The sequence below is a fragment of the Clarias gariepinus genome, chromosome 17 (assembly GCF_024256425.1).
Source record: "Clarias gariepinus isolate MV-2021 ecotype Netherlands chromosome 17, CGAR_prim_01v2, whole genome shotgun sequence".
Lineage (NCBI taxonomy): Eukaryota > Metazoa > Chordata > Actinopteri > Siluriformes > Clariidae > Clarias > Clarias gariepinus.
In genome coordinates this window covers 21,037,614-21,059,294 of record NC_071116.1, presented here as the reverse complement: position 1 = coordinate 21,059,294, position 21,681 = coordinate 21,037,614, and the positions used below count along the sequence as shown (strand labels likewise).

At 36.6% G+C, this 21,681-nt stretch overlaps 1 protein-coding gene across 3 annotated transcripts in view; it reads right to left on the bottom strand.

Annotated features, from left to right (window-relative positions):
* Window positions 1-2,575: 2,575 nt before the first annotated feature.
* Window positions 2,576-21,681, bottom strand: part of pam (peptidylglycine alpha-amidating monooxygenase) — an 86,430-nt gene continuing 67,324 nt past the window's right edge. For all 3 annotated transcript variants that reach the window (XM_053516003.1, XM_053516004.1, XM_053516005.1), the window contains 10 exons: window positions 21,333-21,449; window positions 21,173-21,245; window positions 18,910-19,120; window positions 18,250-18,453; window positions 13,512-13,630; window positions 10,027-10,126; window positions 9,311-9,364; window positions 8,340-8,636; window positions 7,567-7,629; window positions 2,576-3,433 (listed from right to left, as the gene is read on the bottom strand). In XM_053516003.1, the coding sequence (XP_053371978.1) occupies window positions 3,255-3,433; window positions 7,567-7,629; window positions 8,340-8,636; window positions 9,311-9,364; window positions 10,027-10,126; window positions 13,512-13,630; window positions 18,250-18,453; window positions 18,910-19,120; window positions 21,173-21,245; window positions 21,333-21,449 (1,417 nt within the window). In that variant the 3' untranslated portion in view covers window positions 2,576-3,254. The remainder of the gene's footprint in view (window positions 3,434-7,566; window positions 7,630-8,339; window positions 8,637-9,310; window positions 9,365-10,026; window positions 10,127-13,511; window positions 13,631-18,249; window positions 18,454-18,909; window positions 19,121-21,172; window positions 21,246-21,332; window positions 21,450-21,681) is intronic.

Below are 21,681 nucleotides of genomic sequence, written 5' to 3'. Positions count from 1 at the left end.
CAGTGGTGCTGGTTGTATTTCAATCTGACAAGAGACTGAACAGTGTTTGTATTTGTTTTCTTTTATTAACTTTTCGGAAGTTTCAGACTGGGGGGATGGGGGGTGGGGGATGGGGATGGGGGGGGGTTGAGCCATTAAAGCATGATAGGAATACATTTAGTTTTAAAAGTGATTTTAAATGATCCTACCTAACATAACTGTAACTCTTCTTTGGGTCATGATGTTTTTGTTCTTGCCCTTATTTTTCTCTTATCTAAGTCTTGGTTGTTATCTATAAGAACCAGAGAGTGTCAGTAACAGCCATCTATGTTCAGATAATGGCTATCACTATAGAGCTAAGCATAGATATATACAGTACACGTCTATGTTTCTATAGTAATAGTAAAAGTTTTTTTTCTGCTTTTCCATATGCTGTTATACCTTACTCTAAGTATCTGCATCAGCCAAATGCTTATGCTGCAATTTCTGGCACAAACATTAAAATGTTGCAGGCTGCAATCTATTTACACTTCCCCAAGTACACACTGCCATCCCGGTCAATGGTGAGATACAGAATGGTGTTTAAGGTGTGGAGGATCAGAAAGGGCCCACTGTACACATGAATATACAGAAGTTTTCACTCCAAATACTGACTGTTTATTTTATTACTCTTTATAGAAGTTTATTTTATTTAGAAATGTTTTTAAAAGCATTTATTGCTTATGCCATATTTTTGTATGTTCCCAAGACTTTTGCACAGTACTAGGAGTAAAATAGTTGTTAGGTTTTATTGAGCTTGCTGGAGAATATGTGTTCTTCTGGAATTTCTGTCAAACTCGCTCCTTCTATTTTTATGCAAATTCCAGGAGCGTACATTAGGTTTTTTGTTTCCATCTGAAAACTGGTCTGTCTAGAACTTATATTTCTTTCTTTACAGCCATGCATATATTCTCCTGTAATGTTATTTATTTATTACATTTTAAGTTATATGTGGAAATACTGAATGATTTTGTACATAATTATGCAGACATGATAAACATATATAACAAAATTGGTACAACATATAATATGGTCCCTAAGGCTTTTGCACAGTACTGTGTGTGTGTGTGTGTGTGTGTGTGTGTGTGTATATATATATATATAAATATATATATATATATACACACACACACACACACACATTGAAAATTGCTTGAAATTTTTTTTTTTTTTGGGGGGGGGAATTGGGATCAATGATCTATCTATTTATCTGTGTTTTTTAAATGTAAGAAAAGCCTATATTGTACTAAACATAAAATCAGATATAAATGAATTTGACTTCCATAACACATTCATAAATAATATGTTCCCTCCCTCCCTAGGACTTTCTTCAGTCAAAACGTTGACGCTTCTAAGCATCACCACTAGGTGGCACTGGAGTAATTCCTCAGCTCAGACCCCCTTTACACCATGCTGAGAAAATACATAAACAAATAAATAAAAAATAATAAAAAAGCCATAATGTGACCTAACGACTCAAAACAAGACTAAGTGACACGAAATCTTTCCCACACCTCGGTATGAAGACTTCTCTCTACCCCAAGGACAAAATAGTAATTAAAAAAGAGAGGATATGACCATTTTCACATTAGCGTAATCATCAAAAGGGAGAAATGTCAGAGTCCAGGTCACTGTTTTAACACAGGCAGCCACTTTAAGCTGGCCATTTGATAGATTACAATGAAGGTGGGGAAAAAAGCTTTATATTTAGTGTAATTGTTTTTTGTTGTTGTTTTCTAGTAGACAGTAGGCATGATCATCATGATGATGAGGTGTAAATTTTTTTTGTTCTACAGTAGGTTACCGCTTTAACATTTATAAATGTTTGAGACGTGTAGGGCTTAAAGGACCTTAGTTAAGGACCTAAGATGGTGCACAGCTGGAGTTTTTATTGTAAAATACTATTATTGAAAATAAATCATTAAGCCATCAGTTGATGAGAATTGAAAGAGAAGCTGGTGTACAGGTTGTAGCAACGTTCCAGCCATCGTGTGTGTCCCCCCCCCCCCCCCCCCCCCAGATCTTACACACACCTATTAACGGAAACGATTAAATAATCAGGTGTAATCAGATACATATGTATTAGACGAACAGGATCAGATTGATTGCAATTAATTTCTTGTTATTTATGCCTGTGTGTGAGAGCGAGAGTGAGGGGTGACTCATCCACTGATGTAGTTAAAAATGAACATCACTTTATCGTACTGTATATCCACATTTGCATGTCGACATTATACACACCAACATAGTTAATGGATTTTTGTACGTTTCTGCTCATCATTAATTAACATTCATTTATTTATTTTCTATACCGCTATTCCTGTACAGAGTTGCTGTGCCCAAAAGACTTTGAGCACAAGGCGGGATACAATTTGGACAGGGTGCCAATCCATGTCTTTGAACTGTGGGAGGAAACCGGGGTACCCGAAGGAACCCAACAAGCACAGTGAGAACATGCAAACTCTAAGCACTGGTGCTAACCATTACACCACCATGCCACCTATTAATTACCAGCTTACACCTAAATGGTATAAAAAAATATATATACAATCAAAAGTAATGCTTTGCAGACACTTTATTACACAAATAACATTATTACTGAAAATAGTATTCTTGCAATAAAACCTCAGTATGTCACAACAAATATCAGACACATCTCACATTCTGCTTGGAAAATGTTGTAAATACAGCTTTAGATACATCTTTATAATCCTCTTTTTTTTCTTTTCATTGAATGCGGCACGACATAAATCAAAATACAAGTGACGATAGCAGCGCTTTGAAGAAAGTGGCACATCTGTAGTAATATAGGTGCTGCACAAGGCGAAATACATAATCAAAAAGGCACAAATGTACAAATAAGAGATGAACTAACATCTGGATCAGATACCTGAAAACTAAAAAAAAAAAAAAAACGTACCATGTTTGATCAAGATAAATTAATCGGCACATATCTGTCGAACTGAAATTAAAAACACCTCTACCTACTTCTCCTCTTTCATTAAAAATAAGCAGATAGCTGGATCTCTAAATCTACCAGTGTTAGCTCTCTACACGCTTGCTCCCTTAAAATCATAAATTAAAGTGGCAGTCGTATATTTCTATCGAGAAGAAAGGTTTCTGCGCAAATAAATAAAATATACTGGCAGCCAATGCGTATAAGTTTTATATATAAGATTGCAGTACATTTTAAGGGTTTGAGCACTGACGGAGAGGGCGGAGACTAGGTCTGGTCATTAGGACGAGGAAACCGGCGGAGGAGGAGCGGAATACTCCTCATTCTCCGAGTCAGTGGCGTCTTCGTCATCCTTCTCCAGGTCGCTGCCCTCTGTGCTGAGACGGTCAAAGCCCTGCCGTGTGTAGCCTTTGTGGGTTGCAAAGAAATTACCCAGGTTTAATGTCCCTGCAGCTTTGCCTGAGGAAACGGGGAGAGAGAGCGAGAGAGAGAGAAAGAGAGAGAGCACTCCTTAAAAAGACTTCATTAAAAGCAGGCAAAGTTTCACTAAAGTCAGGGATATACTACTTCACTTTAAAGCAAGGGCAAGAAATAAGGAATCTAAAACTGTTAGATTATTTATAATGCGCTATTTATAGCAGTCTGAAAAGTTGAGTCTTAAGATGAATCTAAGCTACAGTATGGTTTACTAAGTAAGAAGGTATTTTTAAAATCCGAAAAAAAAAAAAAAAAATTAATAGAAGCTGGAAACATTGCATCAGCCGCCTTAATCAAGTTTCTTAAGAGAAATTTCAGCTAAGCACCAATTTTAATTATTAAGCAGCAGCAGAGAAAATAAATAAGGGGGGGGGATGGACACACACACATGAGCTCGTATGCAATTTGACCACCACTGCAATACAGTCAGCTCCATAAACTTTGGCACCCTTAGTGAAGGGGAAAAACTTTAGCTGACGCACCTTCCTCATTGCTTACCATGTAAATGTATTCTTATGAACCGATGTCTTTAGCAAAAATATCATTTTCAACAAAACTATGTGGTAAAATTCTGAAACTGACTGCAGTGGATGATAAGATATAGGGAGTGTAGCTGATGCGGGCAGTTTTTTACCTGTGATGGCTTTTGACTGCAGTTGCTAAATACTGTAGTTTAAGGACTGAAATTCCCCATGAGCAGGTTGGGCCCGAGACTCCAATAATGAAAGTGGACTTTAACATTTTTACTTAATCACCTTTCAGATTATATTGAAATTTCAAGTCTCAGAGTACACCGATATACACCAAGGACTGTCTTGGGAACAAACGATGTGATGTCACCCAAATGATGTTGGGTTGCCTGTTGAGTCTGGTTGCACCAGGGACAAACTGGTGGTTATAATTCATACTTTTTTCTAATTCATTTCCCGAATTTATTAATTTGATTCCCAGGTGATACTGTAACCTCTAATAGCCGGAGACCTGGAGAGAGCTGATTGGCCGAGCTCTCTTAGAGGAAAAGGATGAGAGGTACTGTACTTTAAGCTATTCAATCAATCACGGCTCGACAGCCAATCATCGGCGCCTGTGAGCTCCACAAGCGGAAGGAGCGGATAGCGCCATCCTCCAAGCAAGCAGTTTGAAAAGATGCGGCTGAAGGAAACATGTGAAAGTCTTTGGCCGTTCCTGGCTGGTAGTAGCCTTGAGGGGGGGACGTGTGAGAATTGCATATGACTAAGTTAGGGGGGGAAATTTGGGAGAAAATAAATAAGTAAATAAATAAATAAACTTTAATTTCCAAATGCTTAATACAAATAGAACTAAACATAAAGGTTAAATAAATGTTATCGGATATCTCCTGCTCTTTGTCTTTATCTCAGTCATGTCCCACACAGAAGCCAAAAAAACTTGTTACATAATACAAAAGATCATTTATTAAACAATTGAGCGCATGCACTTTTACCTACCACCCTTTCACCTCTGAGTTTAACAAAACCTTATTACAAGCTTAGCTTTTTTGGCTTTAAAAATTGGCATTAAGTATACTGTAGTGTTAAACATAATCCAATATTTCCAACATGGAAGGATTTAGCACTGTAATTCAAAGAAAGAGCATTTCTAACCGTCAGTAAGCCTTTTCAGTAATAGTTGCACTGCTTCGACATTGATGGTGATGTTATACTGTAGACAGCTTACTGCTTAGAAATGCTGTACTAATCCTGCTGGGTCATACACACTCTTTCTTCATTTAAACCCAAGACTGTGTGGGGTTTCCAGAGGCAATGCTGTGTGCAGTTGTTTACAGAGCATTTACACAATGCATACCTGATTTAGCTTCATCGTATATATATATATATATATATATATATATATATATATATATATATTTCTTCCTACACTTTTATATGTACGTATTCAACCTGGAGTATCTTTCTTTTTTTCTTTTCTAAAAGATTTTATGCACTGAAATGCACTAAGAGGTCACGCGGGCAGGAATAAAGCCGTGCTCGCACCGTAACACTCGCCTGTAATGTCTCATTATATCTATCTGCCTACTTTATTGAGCTGTATCCAGTAAGCCAGCTGTTCATTTCGATGTTCCATCTGATATGATGTACCATCTTTAAACGTGCCTTCAGGGGTTTCACACTTCGGAGCCAAGCCATCTGAAGTACATTTTTAAGGGCTAGGAAGTTTCCAATTAATGCCTAGTGCTTAGTCACGGAGAACAGAGTCTTTAATGCCTCTGCATTGCTGCAAAACCGTAAGCACAGACCCTCTTAGCTAAAATGAAATGAGCATAAATGATTTTGTTCACAACATGTGCCCAAAACAGCCATTTACTTTCATGGACTGTCACACTCTCTTCTACATGTCCTTAATTCCAAAAATATATACACATACATACATATATATATATATATATATATATATATGTATATATACACACACACATATACAGTGGTGTGAAAAACTATTTGCCCTCTTCCTGATTTCTTATTCTTTTGCATGTTTGTCACACAAAATGATACTGATCATCAAACACGTTTAACTATTAGTCAAAGATAACACAAGTAAACACAAAATGCAGTTTTTAAATGATAGTTTTTATTATTTAGGGAGAAAAAAATCCAAACCTACATGGCCCTGTGTGAAAAAGTAATTGCCCCCTGAACCTAATAACTGGTTGGGCCACCCTTAGCAGCAATGACTGCAATCAAGCATTTGCGATAACTTGCAACGAGTCTTTTACAGCGCTCTGGAGGAATTTTGGCCCACTCATCTTTGCAGAATTGTTGTAATTCAGCTTTATTTGAGGGTTTTCTAGCATGAACCGCCTTTTTAAGGTCATGCCACAACATCTCAATAGGATTCAGGTCAGGACTTTGACTAGGCCACTCCAAAGTCTTCATTTTGTTTTTCTTCAGTCATTCAGAGGTGGATTTGCTGATGTGTTTTGGGTCATTGTCCTGCTGCAGCACCCAAGATCGCTTCAGCTTGAGTTGACGAACAGATGGCCGGACATTCTCCTTCAGGATTTTTTGGTAGACAGTAGAATTCATGGTTGACGAGCCTTAATGTTCTTTTTGCTTAAAAGTGGTTTGTGCCTTGGAAATCTGCCATGCAGGCCGTTTTTGCCCAGTCTCTTTCTTATGGTGGAGTTGTGAACACTGACCTTAATTGAGGCAAGTGAGGCCTGCAGTTCTTAAGATGTTGTCCTGGGGTCTTTTGTGGCCTCTTGGATGAGTTGTCTCTGCGCTCTTGGGGTAATTTTGGTCTGCCGGCCACTCCTGGGAAGGTTCACCACTGTTCCATGTTTTTGCCATTTGTGGATAATGGCTCTCACTGTGGTTCGCTGGAGTCCCAAAGCTTTTAGAAATGGCTTTATAACCTTTACCAGACTGACAGATCTCAATTACTTTTGTTCTCATTTGTTCCTGAATTTCTTTGGATCTTGGCATGATGTCTAGCTTTTGAGGTGCTTTTGGTCTACTTCTCTGTGTCAGGTAGCTCCTATTTAAGTGATTTCTTGATTGAAACAGGTGTGGCAGTAATCAGGCCTTGGGGTGACTACAGAAATTGAACTCAGGTGTGATAAACTACAGTTAAATTATTTTTTAACAAGGGGGGCAATCACTTTTTCACACAGGGCCATGTAGGTTTGGATTTTTTTTCTCCCTAAATAATAAAAACCATCATTTAAAAACTGCATTTTGTGTTTACTTGTGTTATCTTTGACTAATAGTTAAATGTGTTTGATGATCAGAAACATTTTGTGTGACAGAATAAGAAATGAGAAATAAGAAATAAGAAATTTTGTGACAAAAGAATAAGAAATCAGGAAGGGGGCAAATAGTTTTTCACACCACTGTATGTGTATATAATTATTATTTTTTTAACCTTCTATTTAATTAATCGCCCTATCTAAAGGCTCAACTTTGCTTGAGGAACACAACACTAGCTATAAGCTATGCAGCCTTACCAGCTTATACAGCTGATCAAGCCATGACGCTTTACTGCAGCTTACTGATCAAGAGTCAGTGTGTGTGTGTTCTTCTGTTCCCACAGAAGGGAAGACAGTTTGTTACTGAGACAGGTCTGCATACTTCACCCACCTCTGAGTTTACCCAAGAGTCCTCCTGAGGATCCTGATGGTTCGAGCTTCACCTCATGGCCATCTTACAAAAGTAGGGAAAAAAAAACAGCTGTGTTAAAATCAGAGCTGATGATGCACACTGACACCGACTCCTGAGTAACTCCTCATGGCATCTGTTCACTCCTAACTAAGTGCATATGTACATATCTCTAGAGAGCGTTTAACTACAAGACTAAATCTCAAACTACAATAGACCAACTCACCCTGAAGCTCTTATGTGACAGTGATGGAGTACTCGAGTTTCAAATAGGCTATAGGAAAAAAATGCTTCTTTAAAAATAACTAATGTTAAAATGAAGTAAACTTCCATTCTTAAACAAGAAACCCATTAGGAGCTCAAATCTGACCTGAATTTGAGGTTGTACGTAACGCTTAAACTAAGAGATTACCCAGGTTACTGATGTGAAAAATGAAAAATGAGGTCTTATCAGTTTCCTTTTGCTTGGCCCAACTGCATTTGTAATTAACTAAAAAAATCAAATGCATGCTTGAGACAATCAAAGTATCCTAAATTAATCATTTTGCTCTGGAAAATCTTATCATCTACGGGACTACGACACAAAGCTGACATCAACAGACAGACATTAAAGTGGACTGCAGCAATCTAATAGAGCTGAAATTAGTGTTAATTAAATGCAAAAAAAGCTGTGTGACTAACTGATGAAACAGTGCGTTCAAACCACGTTTGAGACTTCCTTGTCGACTTTAAATGCTATGGCTAATGATAATTACCTCCATACATCCTGCTCTTTTTCCAGCGGATGAAGACGCCAATGGTGATGACCAGAACCAGGGGGAGAAGCAGGAGCAGAGTAGTGATGACAGCAGGAGACAGACCTTGAGTTGTGGCACTCTTCTTCTCATTCTCTATGTCTTTCTCCTTTTCCTTCTCCTCTGTAGCTATGGCCTGTTGAACCGGTGCTGCCTCCTTCTCTTTAGTCGTGGGTAGTTTCTGTACAGTGACTTCAGCGGTGTGGACCATCTGCTTGTGGATCGGCTTCAGTTTGGCCTGGATGAATGTGTCCGTTTCTAAAAGAAATCATTAAAAATGATCGTTTTTATCTTAAGGTACAATAAATTTCTATCTGTGTCATTTAAATTATGTTTAATAGAACCTGAGTGGCTTTTAAAACGGAGTGAGTTTCATAGCTAAGCAAGTTGGTGGTTAAACTTTAAAGCTGTCACACTTTTCCTTTCTCTTCAAAGTATTATGTTGGGAAATGTCAATTATAACATTGAGTTTAATAAAGGAAACAGGTACCTACCTCAGTGGCTGACTATTAAATCTAATTACAGAGCAGTACAATTCCCTATTTTATTACAGGGGAAAGGCTGCTTAAACATCTAACTGTTAACCTACTGTAGGCTTGTGTTATGATTAAGCAGATATCGGCTCTCTGCTTAACGTAAAATGTTAGAGTTCATCTGAGGCTTCGTGAAAATAGCGTTCAGTTCTCAGTAAATATTTACTGCACTTTCTGTTTTTACAACAGCCCTGGAGTCCCTGGCATTTTCTTTACATGCCGGGACAAGTATAGTTTGACGGCCTGAAATGTCAGCTGACACGACAAATTTTGTTTGTTCCTTCACCCATGACCTGGAAAGACCCAGACGTCAAAGCTACAAAGAGGAAAACAAACATGACAAATAGTGTGTCACGGACAGACATTTAGACAAATCTCTAAACGAAACAGAAGGTGTACCTTCAATTTCCTGCACCTCGATTCCTCCCTTTTTAACAGAACGATGTTCTGCTTCTGAAAGGAAAAAAGGAGAATAAGGCTCATTAGCTTCGAAGTTAACTGTCCTTTGTAACTGACATTTAATAGCTGCCCATTAAGCCACCTTCTACCAAGAGAGATTATACTGTAAAAAGCTGAGTCTGTGAAGGTCCGATAGTTTTTTCACCTTGGATAATGATTAAAAAAAAAAAAACCCCGGCTATGAGTCATCTGTATTCAGGATCTTATGAATTTGCTTCCATGTCCTTGCTACATCATAACACAATGATACAAAGGAATAAGGACGGATGATTGACATGCGAGGCTGAAAAACACCACAGATCTCAGCTGGGCATCTAGACTTTATAAAGTACATCATAAATTATGAGGCATAATGCCATTCTTTGGTCAACAAGCAGAATCTGTAATGTGGGCACATCAGTCAAAATCACACACTTGTCTGAGGCACTGAGGCCAGACTTCATATGTGAGTCAAGCCCGTAGAGTTTTCGAGACATTTTGAAAAGTATGAATAATAAAAAAGCAATTTAACTTAATGAGCCAGTCAGATTAATGAAGATCTTTTAAACATGCCAGACCCTGCAATTTAACTCCTTTAAGTGTGAGTGCATTTAGTTGATTAAAGCAATCATGGTAAATTATGACAGATTTAATGCAGAGAGAAAGTCTCAACTTACTTTCTGATGGGACAAACTTTATAACCGAGTCTGAGGCGGCATCCCCAACAAAGACACTTCCATCTTTGGTAACAACAATGTCGTGAGGCATTTTGAATTTCTAAAACAAATAAAACACGCACAAAACAGTGATTACCACATGAAGTACCATAGCACGACTTTAAATAAGTCAGAAGTGGGGATACACTGATTCTATAATTCTGAGCCGATCCCAATACTAAGGTTTAAAATAATAATTTGTAGTCTAGCCGATCCCGATTTGTTATTTATTCCCCTTTTTATCCCTGGAAAACTAACTTACATAAAATTATATGAAAAACTAATTTTTTTAAAGATCTTGAAGACCTCACCTTCTAATAAACACAAATTTATTCATACAAATTAATTAAATAACCTTGAAGATATGATTTCTTATCCCAACAAAAATCTTTTCATGAAGTAGGAATTAAATGCAATAGAATGTAAATATGATAGATTGAAAAAAAAAAAATAACTGAATATAAAAGCTCCCACTACCTCCACTTGAAATGTTAATTAAAACATGCTTTACAAATTGCACATCAGTGATCTTTCTCGGAGACAGTGAAACACTTTTTAACAGCTATGAAAGCAAATTATGTCCGTGTCATCTCTGTTATGGAAGGTATTCAAACCTACAGCTGGAAATTAATGTGACAAAACAAAAAAACTATAGGCCAGGGCCATTGGCAAATGTCATCTTACGTGCCAATAAGCTGTTTGCGCTGTTGTTCTGGCTGTTTTGAAAGCAATACATAATCGTTTCTAATGTAACAATTCAGGGACTTTTATTGTGGAATTATTTTTTATAAATGTGCATAATTGTGAGGAGATGATTTAGCATTTTTGAGAACAACCTCCACTGTCCAATTTTTATAATTATACCGTAACAAATGTTTGGACACGAGGCAATCTTCATTTTAGTATTATTTTAGTAAGTAATAAAAAAATTGCAGTTAACAGGAACAGTGGAGGTTAAGAAAAAAAAAAGAGAGAACCGCTCGCAGCGTTGTTAGAAAAGAAAATCAGAATCCCGGTTTGACCTCCAGGAAGATTTGGCAGACACTGGAGTTGTGGTACACTGTCCAACTGTTTAGCGACACCTGTACTAAGTTGGCCTTTATGGAAGAGTCATCAGAAGAAAACCTCTTCTGCATCATCACCATCAAAATTCAGTGTCCGAACATTTACATACTGTAAGCCTGATGCATTTTGGAAAAAAAAGACTGAAAAGGTTAAAATAGAACTCTTTGGCCTCAATGAGCATAGGTATGTTTGGAGAACAAAGGGCACAGAATTTTATGAAAACAATACCAGTCCAACTGTTGGTACATGAGAGTGGATCGATCATGCTTTGGGGTTGTATTGCAGCCATTGGCACAAAAAACATTTCACGGGTAGAGGGAAGAATCGATTAAATTAAATTCAAACAAATTCTGGAAGCAAACATAACACCATTTGTAAAAAAAAGTTGGATGGTTTCTACAAATGGATAATGATCCTAAACACACCTCAAAATCCATGAGAGACTACCCCTCAAGAGGCACAAGCTGAAGGTTTTTCCATGGCCCTCACAGTGTCCTGACCTAAACATCATAAAAAAAACCCTGCATATCGCAAAACCGCAAAAGACAGCCCAGGAATCTCTTCGAACTGGAAGACTGCTACAGTATAAGGAGGAATTGTAAGTTCTCATCTGTAACTTGATACCTTCTGGAGATCATTTCATCTTGCTTTACTGTTCACATTAACAAAAATTTTGACCGGGGTTGCTCAAACTTTCGAATGCCACTCGTATGCTAATGTATAAGAGGAATTGTATACTGAAAATTTAGGGCTATAAGAGAACCCAATTAAATGATTATTTTCCTAGAACAGCATGTCATGCATTGTTTCAATGGATTAAAGTCTGGAGAAAGACAAGGATTTTAAAACATATTATTAAGGTTTTTTTGTTGTTGTTTAAAATAGAGTTAGGCACTAAACCATGCATCAGAAGTGAAAAGGTAACTAGACACCATTTACATTTAAATCACTACCCTTTATATAACTAAATGCGTTACAAATTGAAATCTGCTCATGGCATGAGATCAGACGGCACTCAAGCAAACTCAGTGTGGCTGTGCTGATGCTTTAGACTTGCCTTAAATAGAATTTAATTTAGCTTTGTTAATTTGATGTCCACATCCTTTCATTTCCCTGATAATGAAAAGCTTTTGCACTGTGCTATGATATACATATATGTTCAGTGCTTGCTGCATTTGCAAATGCTTTTATTTTTAAGTTTAGTAATTTGTTTGACCAAAAAGATAAAACCTTTAGTACCAGCAATCTGAATATGATTAAAAAATGGATTAGCTTCAGACAGAACAATTAATCAAAAACAAACCCTCAGATTAATCAATATGTGTTCAAGGTAAGAAGTGCACAGAATGTGCTTGCCTGTATATTTGCACACTTAAACTGCAGAGTTCTTACACTGTAATTGCCTTAGGAATGTCACTCTCTGAGGAATGGTTAAAACTGAGGAAATCTAATGCATCACATGACTAACCTACAAGCTGTCAGCCTGCTGTTTTCTCCTCCCAAGTGCACCATCACCAGCACGTGCTTTACATCTAATCTTATGGGAAGCACCGTGAGGTGGATGGAATCTCTATTAATTTCAGTGAAGGGTTTAAAAAAAAAAAAAGGAAAAGAAAAAAAGGCTGACATTAAGTTGTGGTAAATACGGTGAAAATAAACACAGAGGATAGCACAATGGTGAAAAAGTTCATCTTGTCAATAACTGGATTAACAACATATTAAAAAAAATATTTAATTATGTCTATGCCTAGATACAGTAGGTGTATTTTTTAGAATGTTCCCGAGTATGTTATGTTATGTTGCATTTTAACTGTGGCTGTATAGAGTCAAGTCAGACAAGCAGCTCCCCTTTTTATTTTCTATACTACAGTAAAAGCAGGCAACATACTCATTGTCATAAGTTGAATCATAACTGTATTTACTTACTTATAATAATAATAATAATAATAATAGTAATAATAATAATACTCAATTACATTGCAAGTTAAACTAGTTCAACATTGATCAACAAGATTAACATTGCTGGAAAATAAGTTGAAATCTATTTTCCAGTGGAGAGAGGAATGATACAAACGTTGTATTCTCCTGATGTAATACTTGTTCAGAGTTAAAACATTGCTTGAACCTGAAGGTAAAATATTGTGAAAGGCACCCCCATAATCCCATTATATCATCTCCTACAGGTGTAAAAAAAAAAAAAAAAAAAAAAATCTATATGATATTACATCTGCCCAAAATTCGGTCATAACACCATTACGCATGCTAAGGTAAAAAAAGCACTGTGCCTTTTGTTTAAGGAAAAGGCTCTTTCTAGGTGAAGCAGCAGCCATGTTTGTGATCCACTGTGTGTGGAAGGAGTGTGTGTGCGTGTGTATGAGCACCTGTGTTTCTGGCGCGAACGTATCCAGGATCTCCTTGGTCGAGTAATTGAGCACAAAGCCTTGAAGTGGGGCGGACTGGCCGTATGCTGAGTCTCCATTCACCACGTAGATTAAGCCACCTGAAACGGCACATTAGCATAAGAGATACACCGTCTAAGAAACAGTCCCACATAAATATTGATCCAGCTTGTACATTAAACATCAAAGGAGCTGCCAAAGAGGCTCGTTGATCAAATCAACCCTGCATATTAAAGCAAGACGGCCAGTTGAGCGGAACTGATGCACCGACGAGTAGTCACACAGGTTTACTCACCGTGTTCACACGCAGTGCAAAATTTTATCTCAATATACTGCTTTAAAGAGTCACGAAGGTGCATTTGCTTAAGGCCTTGTTCACAAAGGCATTAAATTTTTGAATAAACGAATGCACTCTGAACGTCCTAGACGTTTATGTTGCAGTTGTAGTCCAAATTGTAGTTTAACCTATGGAGGCAGTGTCGGGAACTGGATATAAAAGCCCTTGTTTTATTTGAGGTGCCTCCTTTTAATATGGACTATTTTGCTATATTAGACATTAATCTTCTTGTTCTAAAAATTCTCGTAATACTGTGACATAGGGAGAGAAAAAAAATCGCCGCCCAAACTGGGTTCACTCTCTGACGTCGGTTTAAAGGAAGTTTTTTTCTGGTTTATGAAGAAATGCAAAAATGTCGCGCAAGTTTTTTAATTACTGTGTGATGTCAGTTTCCACTTTTGATTGTCTGCTGCAGCTGGTGCAATGCCACATTGCACAATGCACACAGATCAACCAATATGTGATTTGGTGTTAGCCCCAAAGAGAGACTATTTGTCACTTTATTTTGCTTTTTTTCCGCATTTCCCTATGTATAGCATGTAGGATCATGAAGTGTAAAATGAACAAAGAAAACGCAGTAGAAACGTTTCCTTGCGTTTGTTGTGATTTGAACAGCAAGAAAAAGCTGCATGCAGCGTTTTTTTGACGCCGTATAAACGCACAGCCGGACTAACGCACGTCACCAAAGCCCATGTGAACACTCTCATTGACTCCTATGTGTAGAAAACCTTCGGCGATTGATCCGCGCTCACGGGACGCTATGAACGCCAGAAAAACACTTGATTTTAACGCCCATGTAAACAAGGCCTAAACATTCAACCAAATTATTTAAACACAAATGCAAAACTGTGATATTTTCAGTATTTGTGACATATTCCCACAGTCACCTAGCCTTTTTTTTTTTTTTTTTAATAAAAATATATTTTTCTCCTTTTATGGAAAGCCCAAACCACACTAAAGAATAATGACTGATTCATCACAAAAGGTCTATCCACATGTGTTTGTAGAGTGAGATTGTGTAAAATCCCCGATCAAACAATGATTTACACAGTTTACAGTCCAATACAGTGGAAAACAGCACTGAGACAAAATGGGGTCCGGGATTCCCCTTTGCGATTTAAAAATGTGGACAACACTGAGATTAAGTACTCCCTTAGGCGCAGTTATGGTTTTTGGCCTCATGATGGCAGTGTGGGGAAAGGGGACAGATTTAGTCTAGCGAATTGTTATGCTTTACATTGTATATTCGTGTCAAAGACTCACTTTGTCAGACTTAAGAACAAATCAGACTCATGAACGTCCTAGTGAAACTAACTCGTTCCTAAGTCGGGGAATACCTGTATATGTGGCTACATTCACATTATGAGCTGCATTACTCAATTCTGATTTTTGGTCAGATCGGATTTGCAGCTCTAGCTATCACTGCTATTAAATCCTTACACTGACGTCAGTGAGAGCCCCACACATGCCCAGAGGCAAAAAGTCTTATGAATTCCCATTAGAAAATATGGCTTTTTTATTTAGTACAAAGAAAAAAAAAATTAATATTGTGGAAATGCCATCCCTCCCCACCATTTCATTCCACTTTTTGCTTTTTTTGACTTACAGTGATCAACACTGATCACAATTTTGAATTCAGTGAATAAATGTGTGTACTACATATACTGGTGTGTATGAGAAGTAAAGGGAATGCTAGAGGAAGAAGTACTTACACATTAAATCTTAAGAATAATATAAGGTTTTAAAGCTTTTGTTATTAATATTTTATGTGAAAATTGATGTGAGAATTGATTTCTAAAAAAACAACAACAAAAAAAACAATCATGACCTTCTTCTTCAGACCAGTACCAACACCTAACCATACAAACCCAACAACTTCTTTTCTCTGCTGGCTCATAAATAATTGATGAAAATTACTTTCAGGGTGCATATACAGTATATACTATACAGAGGATATAGGATTTTTATTTTATTATTGGTGTATTATTATTTATGTTTGGGGATTTCAGGTGGCTGATTGTGTTTTCTTCATTTGACAGGGTTTTATTTTTCAGCTTGTTTCACACATACAGTTCACCCTGAAGCCACGGCCATTAATCTTATTTTAAATCTTAAATATGATTTCCTTCAAGTTGATGCAGGAAAGAAAAGTGAATAAATAATATAATCCCAGACAGGTTTTGTGTTTCATCTGGGTTGGACGTGTTTTATTCATAGCCTCATATTGTTTTCTCTGAACCCTTAGAGGTCGGAACAATATGCTCTGTTATGCGACGGCTTTAAAGTGGCAGTGATTTATGCTCTGCGATTCAGTGGCTTTAAAATGTAAATAATCCACTTTTTGTAAGCAGAACAAAACTGTCTGGTCAAAGGATAAGGATAGGAATGCCCTGATATTATTTTTGCTCTTGTCTAATACCAATATTAGAAATCGCAATATCAGCTGTATCCCTTAATATTCTCTTCCAATACTCATCAATCTTCACTTAATTAAATAATCTTTAAAATGTGTAACAATGATTCTTTGCATTTTTTCCATGTAGCACTTTTGCATTTATCTAGTTGACAATAAAATAGTATAGCTGTATATATCCGAGCACCATACATCATCTTCCTTAAATGATGTGTTGTACTCTCTGCAGTTTTTGTTGATTCAGCACCAACACATTTTGACAAAAAAGGTAAAAACAATGTTATAGAAAAAACAGGGTTCTTAATCTAATCAATGTTTCTGTAAACACACGTGCAGAAATCATTTTCTTGCTCCATAACACAAACATAAATAAAAAGTAAAGAAAATAAAAAAATCTCAAAGAACGTTTCTTATCTTATGGCAAGAATAATATACGCAGTTGTGCTGAACTTAAGAGTAAACTTCTAGTATTTTATTATTTCGATAGAAGCTATCCAGCATTGTGCTAATATTACCCAGCTAACAAGCGAAATTACATTTACTTTACCCCGATAATTAAAACCATTAGCTACATTCGAGAGCTTGTTAGAAAACATTAAGTGCCCAGTAATAAAATAATTCAGTTTTTGCTACAGCCTGTTCATTAAAGGCAGTGACACACTGTGCAATAAATAAATAAATAAATTGATAGAAAAACAGAGAAATAAATAAATAAATAAATAAATAAATAGAGTAGACATGAGTGTGTTTTCTATTAGGAAGAGTCTCTACTGTATTTGAAGGCTTCTGACATGAGAGGTGCAAACATGAGCTGAATATCAAACGTGAAACCAGCTCCACTGCAATAGTTAATACATTATCTACTACTTTAAAATAGCACAATTTAAGTTTACGAAACTTGGATAATAGTTATGTCCTCAGAGAGTATGTATTTTATAAAACGCTGTTGAAGTCAAATTAATTTATTTACCTAAACTACATCATGTGTATTGCTCTCGTGAGTAAATAGAAACGCCTCAAATTCCATGCTCTTTATTTAAAATCCACAAAATATTCAAGGCTTACATTGTGAAAGGCACACGTCTATGTGGATGTTACTACCATGCTTATAAATCTGTTTCCACTTCCTTATGCAGCTGCTACTGTATATTTAAACACGTTTTAAATTTGAACATCATTCTTTTCGTGCTACAATTCATTTTTTCAAAAATTCAAAAATTTGTAATTTATGTACAGTATGTTTGCATTTGCGATGGAGAAACATCACAGTCCCTCTATAATCCTACAGCACTAAACTATACACACAATGGCAGGCAATACAGCTGATTTGCTCCTACCACACGTGAGCCTATCAGTTGCCAAGCATGGCGATGAGTCACCAGAGATACGGGCTGCTCCTCCAGGGTTTATATACTGTACTGTATATGTCTGGTGGAGCCTTGGCTTTCTTAACTTAAGCGGTATACTGTAGGAGAGTTGGATATGAGCCATGCTGTAGGCAAACGGTGTCATGCTGAAGTTTGGTACTGTAATAATATGACTAACATACAGGCCCATATTGCTCAACACCCTTCAGAGTTAGACAAGGTAGCGGAGTTTACGACATGAGTTTGAACAAGATTCATAGCAGTTCAGAAAAATAAATTTAAATAAGGTTTTTAAGGTATAAAGCTTTGGCGGTGTGACTAGTCTCATCCCTATTTTATCCACACAAATCATTGTGAATAGGAGTCAAGGTGACATGTGTAATTGATGTCTGATGAAATAGTCTCTAAGACTAGGGTAAAATTAGGATAAACATCCCATTTATAATGTATAAAAATGTCAGTGGATCAGGAGGGACAACACGGTGATTTAATTTCAGTCCTATAGAGCTACTTTGTATATAATCAGTTCACACCAGCCCCAGAGAGTCCTAGAGTCCTTCCTAAGAAGATGTGAGTGTGGGGTGAAGTGAATATGGTGATTACCTTGTGCAGGTGAGTAGGAAACGGCAAAAACCTCTCCTCCAAACTCATTCTTCTTGATCTCCTTTACAAACTCGCCCGTGTCCACCATGAAGCACTGAACGCGCCCGTTCTCCCGGTCAGCCACCAGCAGCTCGCGCTTATCTGTCGCAAAGGCCAGGCTGTGGGGGATCTGGAAGGGTACACGGTTCCGCTGGTCCAACGAACCTGCAGCAACATGGACAGGAATATTACAGTAGCTAAAATAAGCAGCATATGCTATACAGAAATCCAACAACTAGGAATGTTTTAAACTGTACTATCAAACTACCTTTACATTAACATTTAAAATACACTGCCTGGTCAAATGAAGTCACGATTTCAGAAGAATTGAATTGAGAAGAGAGATCATTTTCACACATGAACTGGCCACCTTAGACTGTTATCAAAGCTAAAGGTGATTAAAGGTGGATTTTCTTGGCAGGCAGTGTAGAAATCACTTCAAAAACAAATAAATAATGACAATACAAACCTTTTTGTTTTTGTATATATTTATTTTTACAGCTCTTTTATTACACTACTTTGCACATATACCTTTCTTAATGTTTTTTAATTTTTTTATTTGGATGTAATTACTCCCTTGGGTCATAAACACAATAGCAGCAGTGTTTGAATGGTGTGTACCTGCTCCCCAGTGCGACAGATATTTTCCCTCTGGTGAGAATGCAAGAATCCTGGTATTGCAGTAGCCGTCAGACACATAGATGTTGCCAGTGTCTGGATCCACAGCCACATCAGTAGGCTGGCAGAAATGGTTCTTGTCAGGGCCTGGCACAAAAGCCTCTCCAAGAGCCAGCAGCGGTTTCTCTTTACCGTCACTGCTCAGTTTGAACACCTACGGCAGCAGGAAATCATAACAACAGATGGCTTGTCAACCACTAGCATTGTAATGCAAAACTCCTGCGCTGAGAAACAGAGAGCTAAAATGAGTCATCTTTTCTAAAGCTCAACTGCTAGATTGGTTGGCTGATAAAAAAAAAATAATAATATGGTGTTAACATTCTACAAAACAACAACATTCATCAATATGATGCTAAACTGAATGATTATAAAGTGTATTGCAAAAGACTGGTTAAAGCTTAACATCATGATATATGTTAAATATTATAGAAATATATTAAAGAATTTTTTATGCTAAACCATACAGACAATATGACCACATTTTTATGCCGTCCAAACATCATCACTACTTGTTTTAAGAATCCCTTTAAAAAACGGTTGTGTGTTGTAAAATATAATAAACTAATCAATAAAGAAAATTATCACAACCAAATGGAAAATAAGACTTGGGTAAAAATACAAGCAAGGTCTTTCTGATAATCTCACAAAAGCGTACAGAGACTAAATTTAACACATACTGTACATATTGCCAAGGCTTAGTGCTAAAGGTCTTTACCATGGTGAGGTTTTAAAATCATGAGAAAGAAACCAAGGAAGATAAAATCTGTGACCAAGCTGTGACATTTATAAAACCCCAAATAGTCTGCATAAATTCACCATATATTATATTATTTAAAGACTTAATATACATAGGTCATATACAGACAGGCCATAACGAGGCATTCGTATTAAAATTATGCACTTAAGAACTAAGACATACAGATGTTTCTAACCCTAACCCTACCACTTAAAAGTCTGGACAACTCTGAAATGCAACTTTGAATTGCACAAAAAAAAAAGTCTGTCTCTGCTGCTATCTACAAGTAAATGTTTTACTGTTTCTCATTCCACTACCTCAAATTATTTACACAGAATGTTGAAAACGCATTATGTTGTTGTGTTGTGTTGTGACTCTTGTTTGCAGACTTGCATGTGCACTTTATGTTGTTTTTTTTCTGTACAGATAGTTTCTGTTAATTTATAATGCTAATCTGGTTTGTCTCAGCCAGCCAGCAAATTAGATTTCTTAGTTAGTTAGCTAGTTAGTTCTTTGTAAATTTATTTGTAAATTTATGTTGTATGTAGCACCTTGGTCCTGGAGGAACATTGTTTCGTTTCATCGTGTACTAAACTGTACTTGTACTTGACTTGACTACTTGACTTGAAATGTAAAACAGTGCTGCTAAGGTGCATCTGCTAATTATGCTCTGTAAAGCCTTCATAACAGCTCTAATCTAAGGTGCTGTTTGTCAATTGGTGACTTTTGAAGCTGGTAACTTTAAATTAACTTCTTCTCAGCAGCAAACTGAACTTAAGGTCTACCTTTTCTGGAATTATAATACACTAGATCCTAGCCAAAAGAAACAATGGATATACTGTATCTCCAGGGTGGGGGGTATCTGTCGCCCGATGTGCCAGATGTCACGTAGACAGATCGAAATACAAAAATTTCCTGCAATGGTCTTCATGAAAGTTTCATCCAGTTTCATCATGGTGCTTGATGGGTTTTGCAATTGCAATTGACAAGACTGTTATTGCAAGCACTGTTCCAGAACAGGTGTAGTTACTTAATTAATGCCACATGTGCTATTTCATAGTTTATTTTTTTTGTTTACTTTTTTTTTTTTTTTTACTTTTTTTTTTTGTAAAAATACAGAATATAGTAAAATAAATGCAAACTTGTGTCAAAATTTTTTGCGGGTACAGTAGGTGCTGCATGGACAGTTACATGTTATTTGCACGAGGCGATGGCATTTACCAAAAACTGCAGCATGTCCAAGTTACACATGATCTGATATTGTTCTCTTCACTTCAGTACTATATATTTATATACAATTATTTAATATTAGGTGTTATCAGCTCCATAAATCATTAGTAAAAAAAAAAGAAAAAAAACTCATATTCTTGAGATTCTTGCTAATTAATTTTTGGGTGAATTGATTTAAATCATGATTTCGCAATACGACAAGACAGGACAAAGACAAGTCATCGCACTAAAAACTCTCACCTGATGAAGAGCTACATCCGTCACCCAATAATTATTGTCCTTATCGGTTGTGATACCATGTGGCATATAAAACCTGTTCATAGGAAGACAAACTCGTTAGCATCAAGAATATAACTAAACATAAAACAGAGCAAGCAATAAATGACATCTCTGCACTTACATGTTTCTCCCTGAGGCCTTCAGCACATTGCCTTTGACTGGATCCACCACCAAGATGGTGGATTGTTGAATAGGACCGAGGGACTTCTGCTGGTATACTGCGTTGTTGTCAAAAGAGCTGAAAAAAAGAAAAGCAGTCCATAAGTGTTTCTAAAGAAATAATTACATTTTATATATATATATATATATATATATATATATATATATATATATATATATATATATATATTACACACACACACACACACACACACACACATATACACTGTATGGTCCAAACTTTGCATATTAATTATTATAATAATTATTATAATAATAATAATGTTTGGGTGATTTCGTTTATCTTTAGG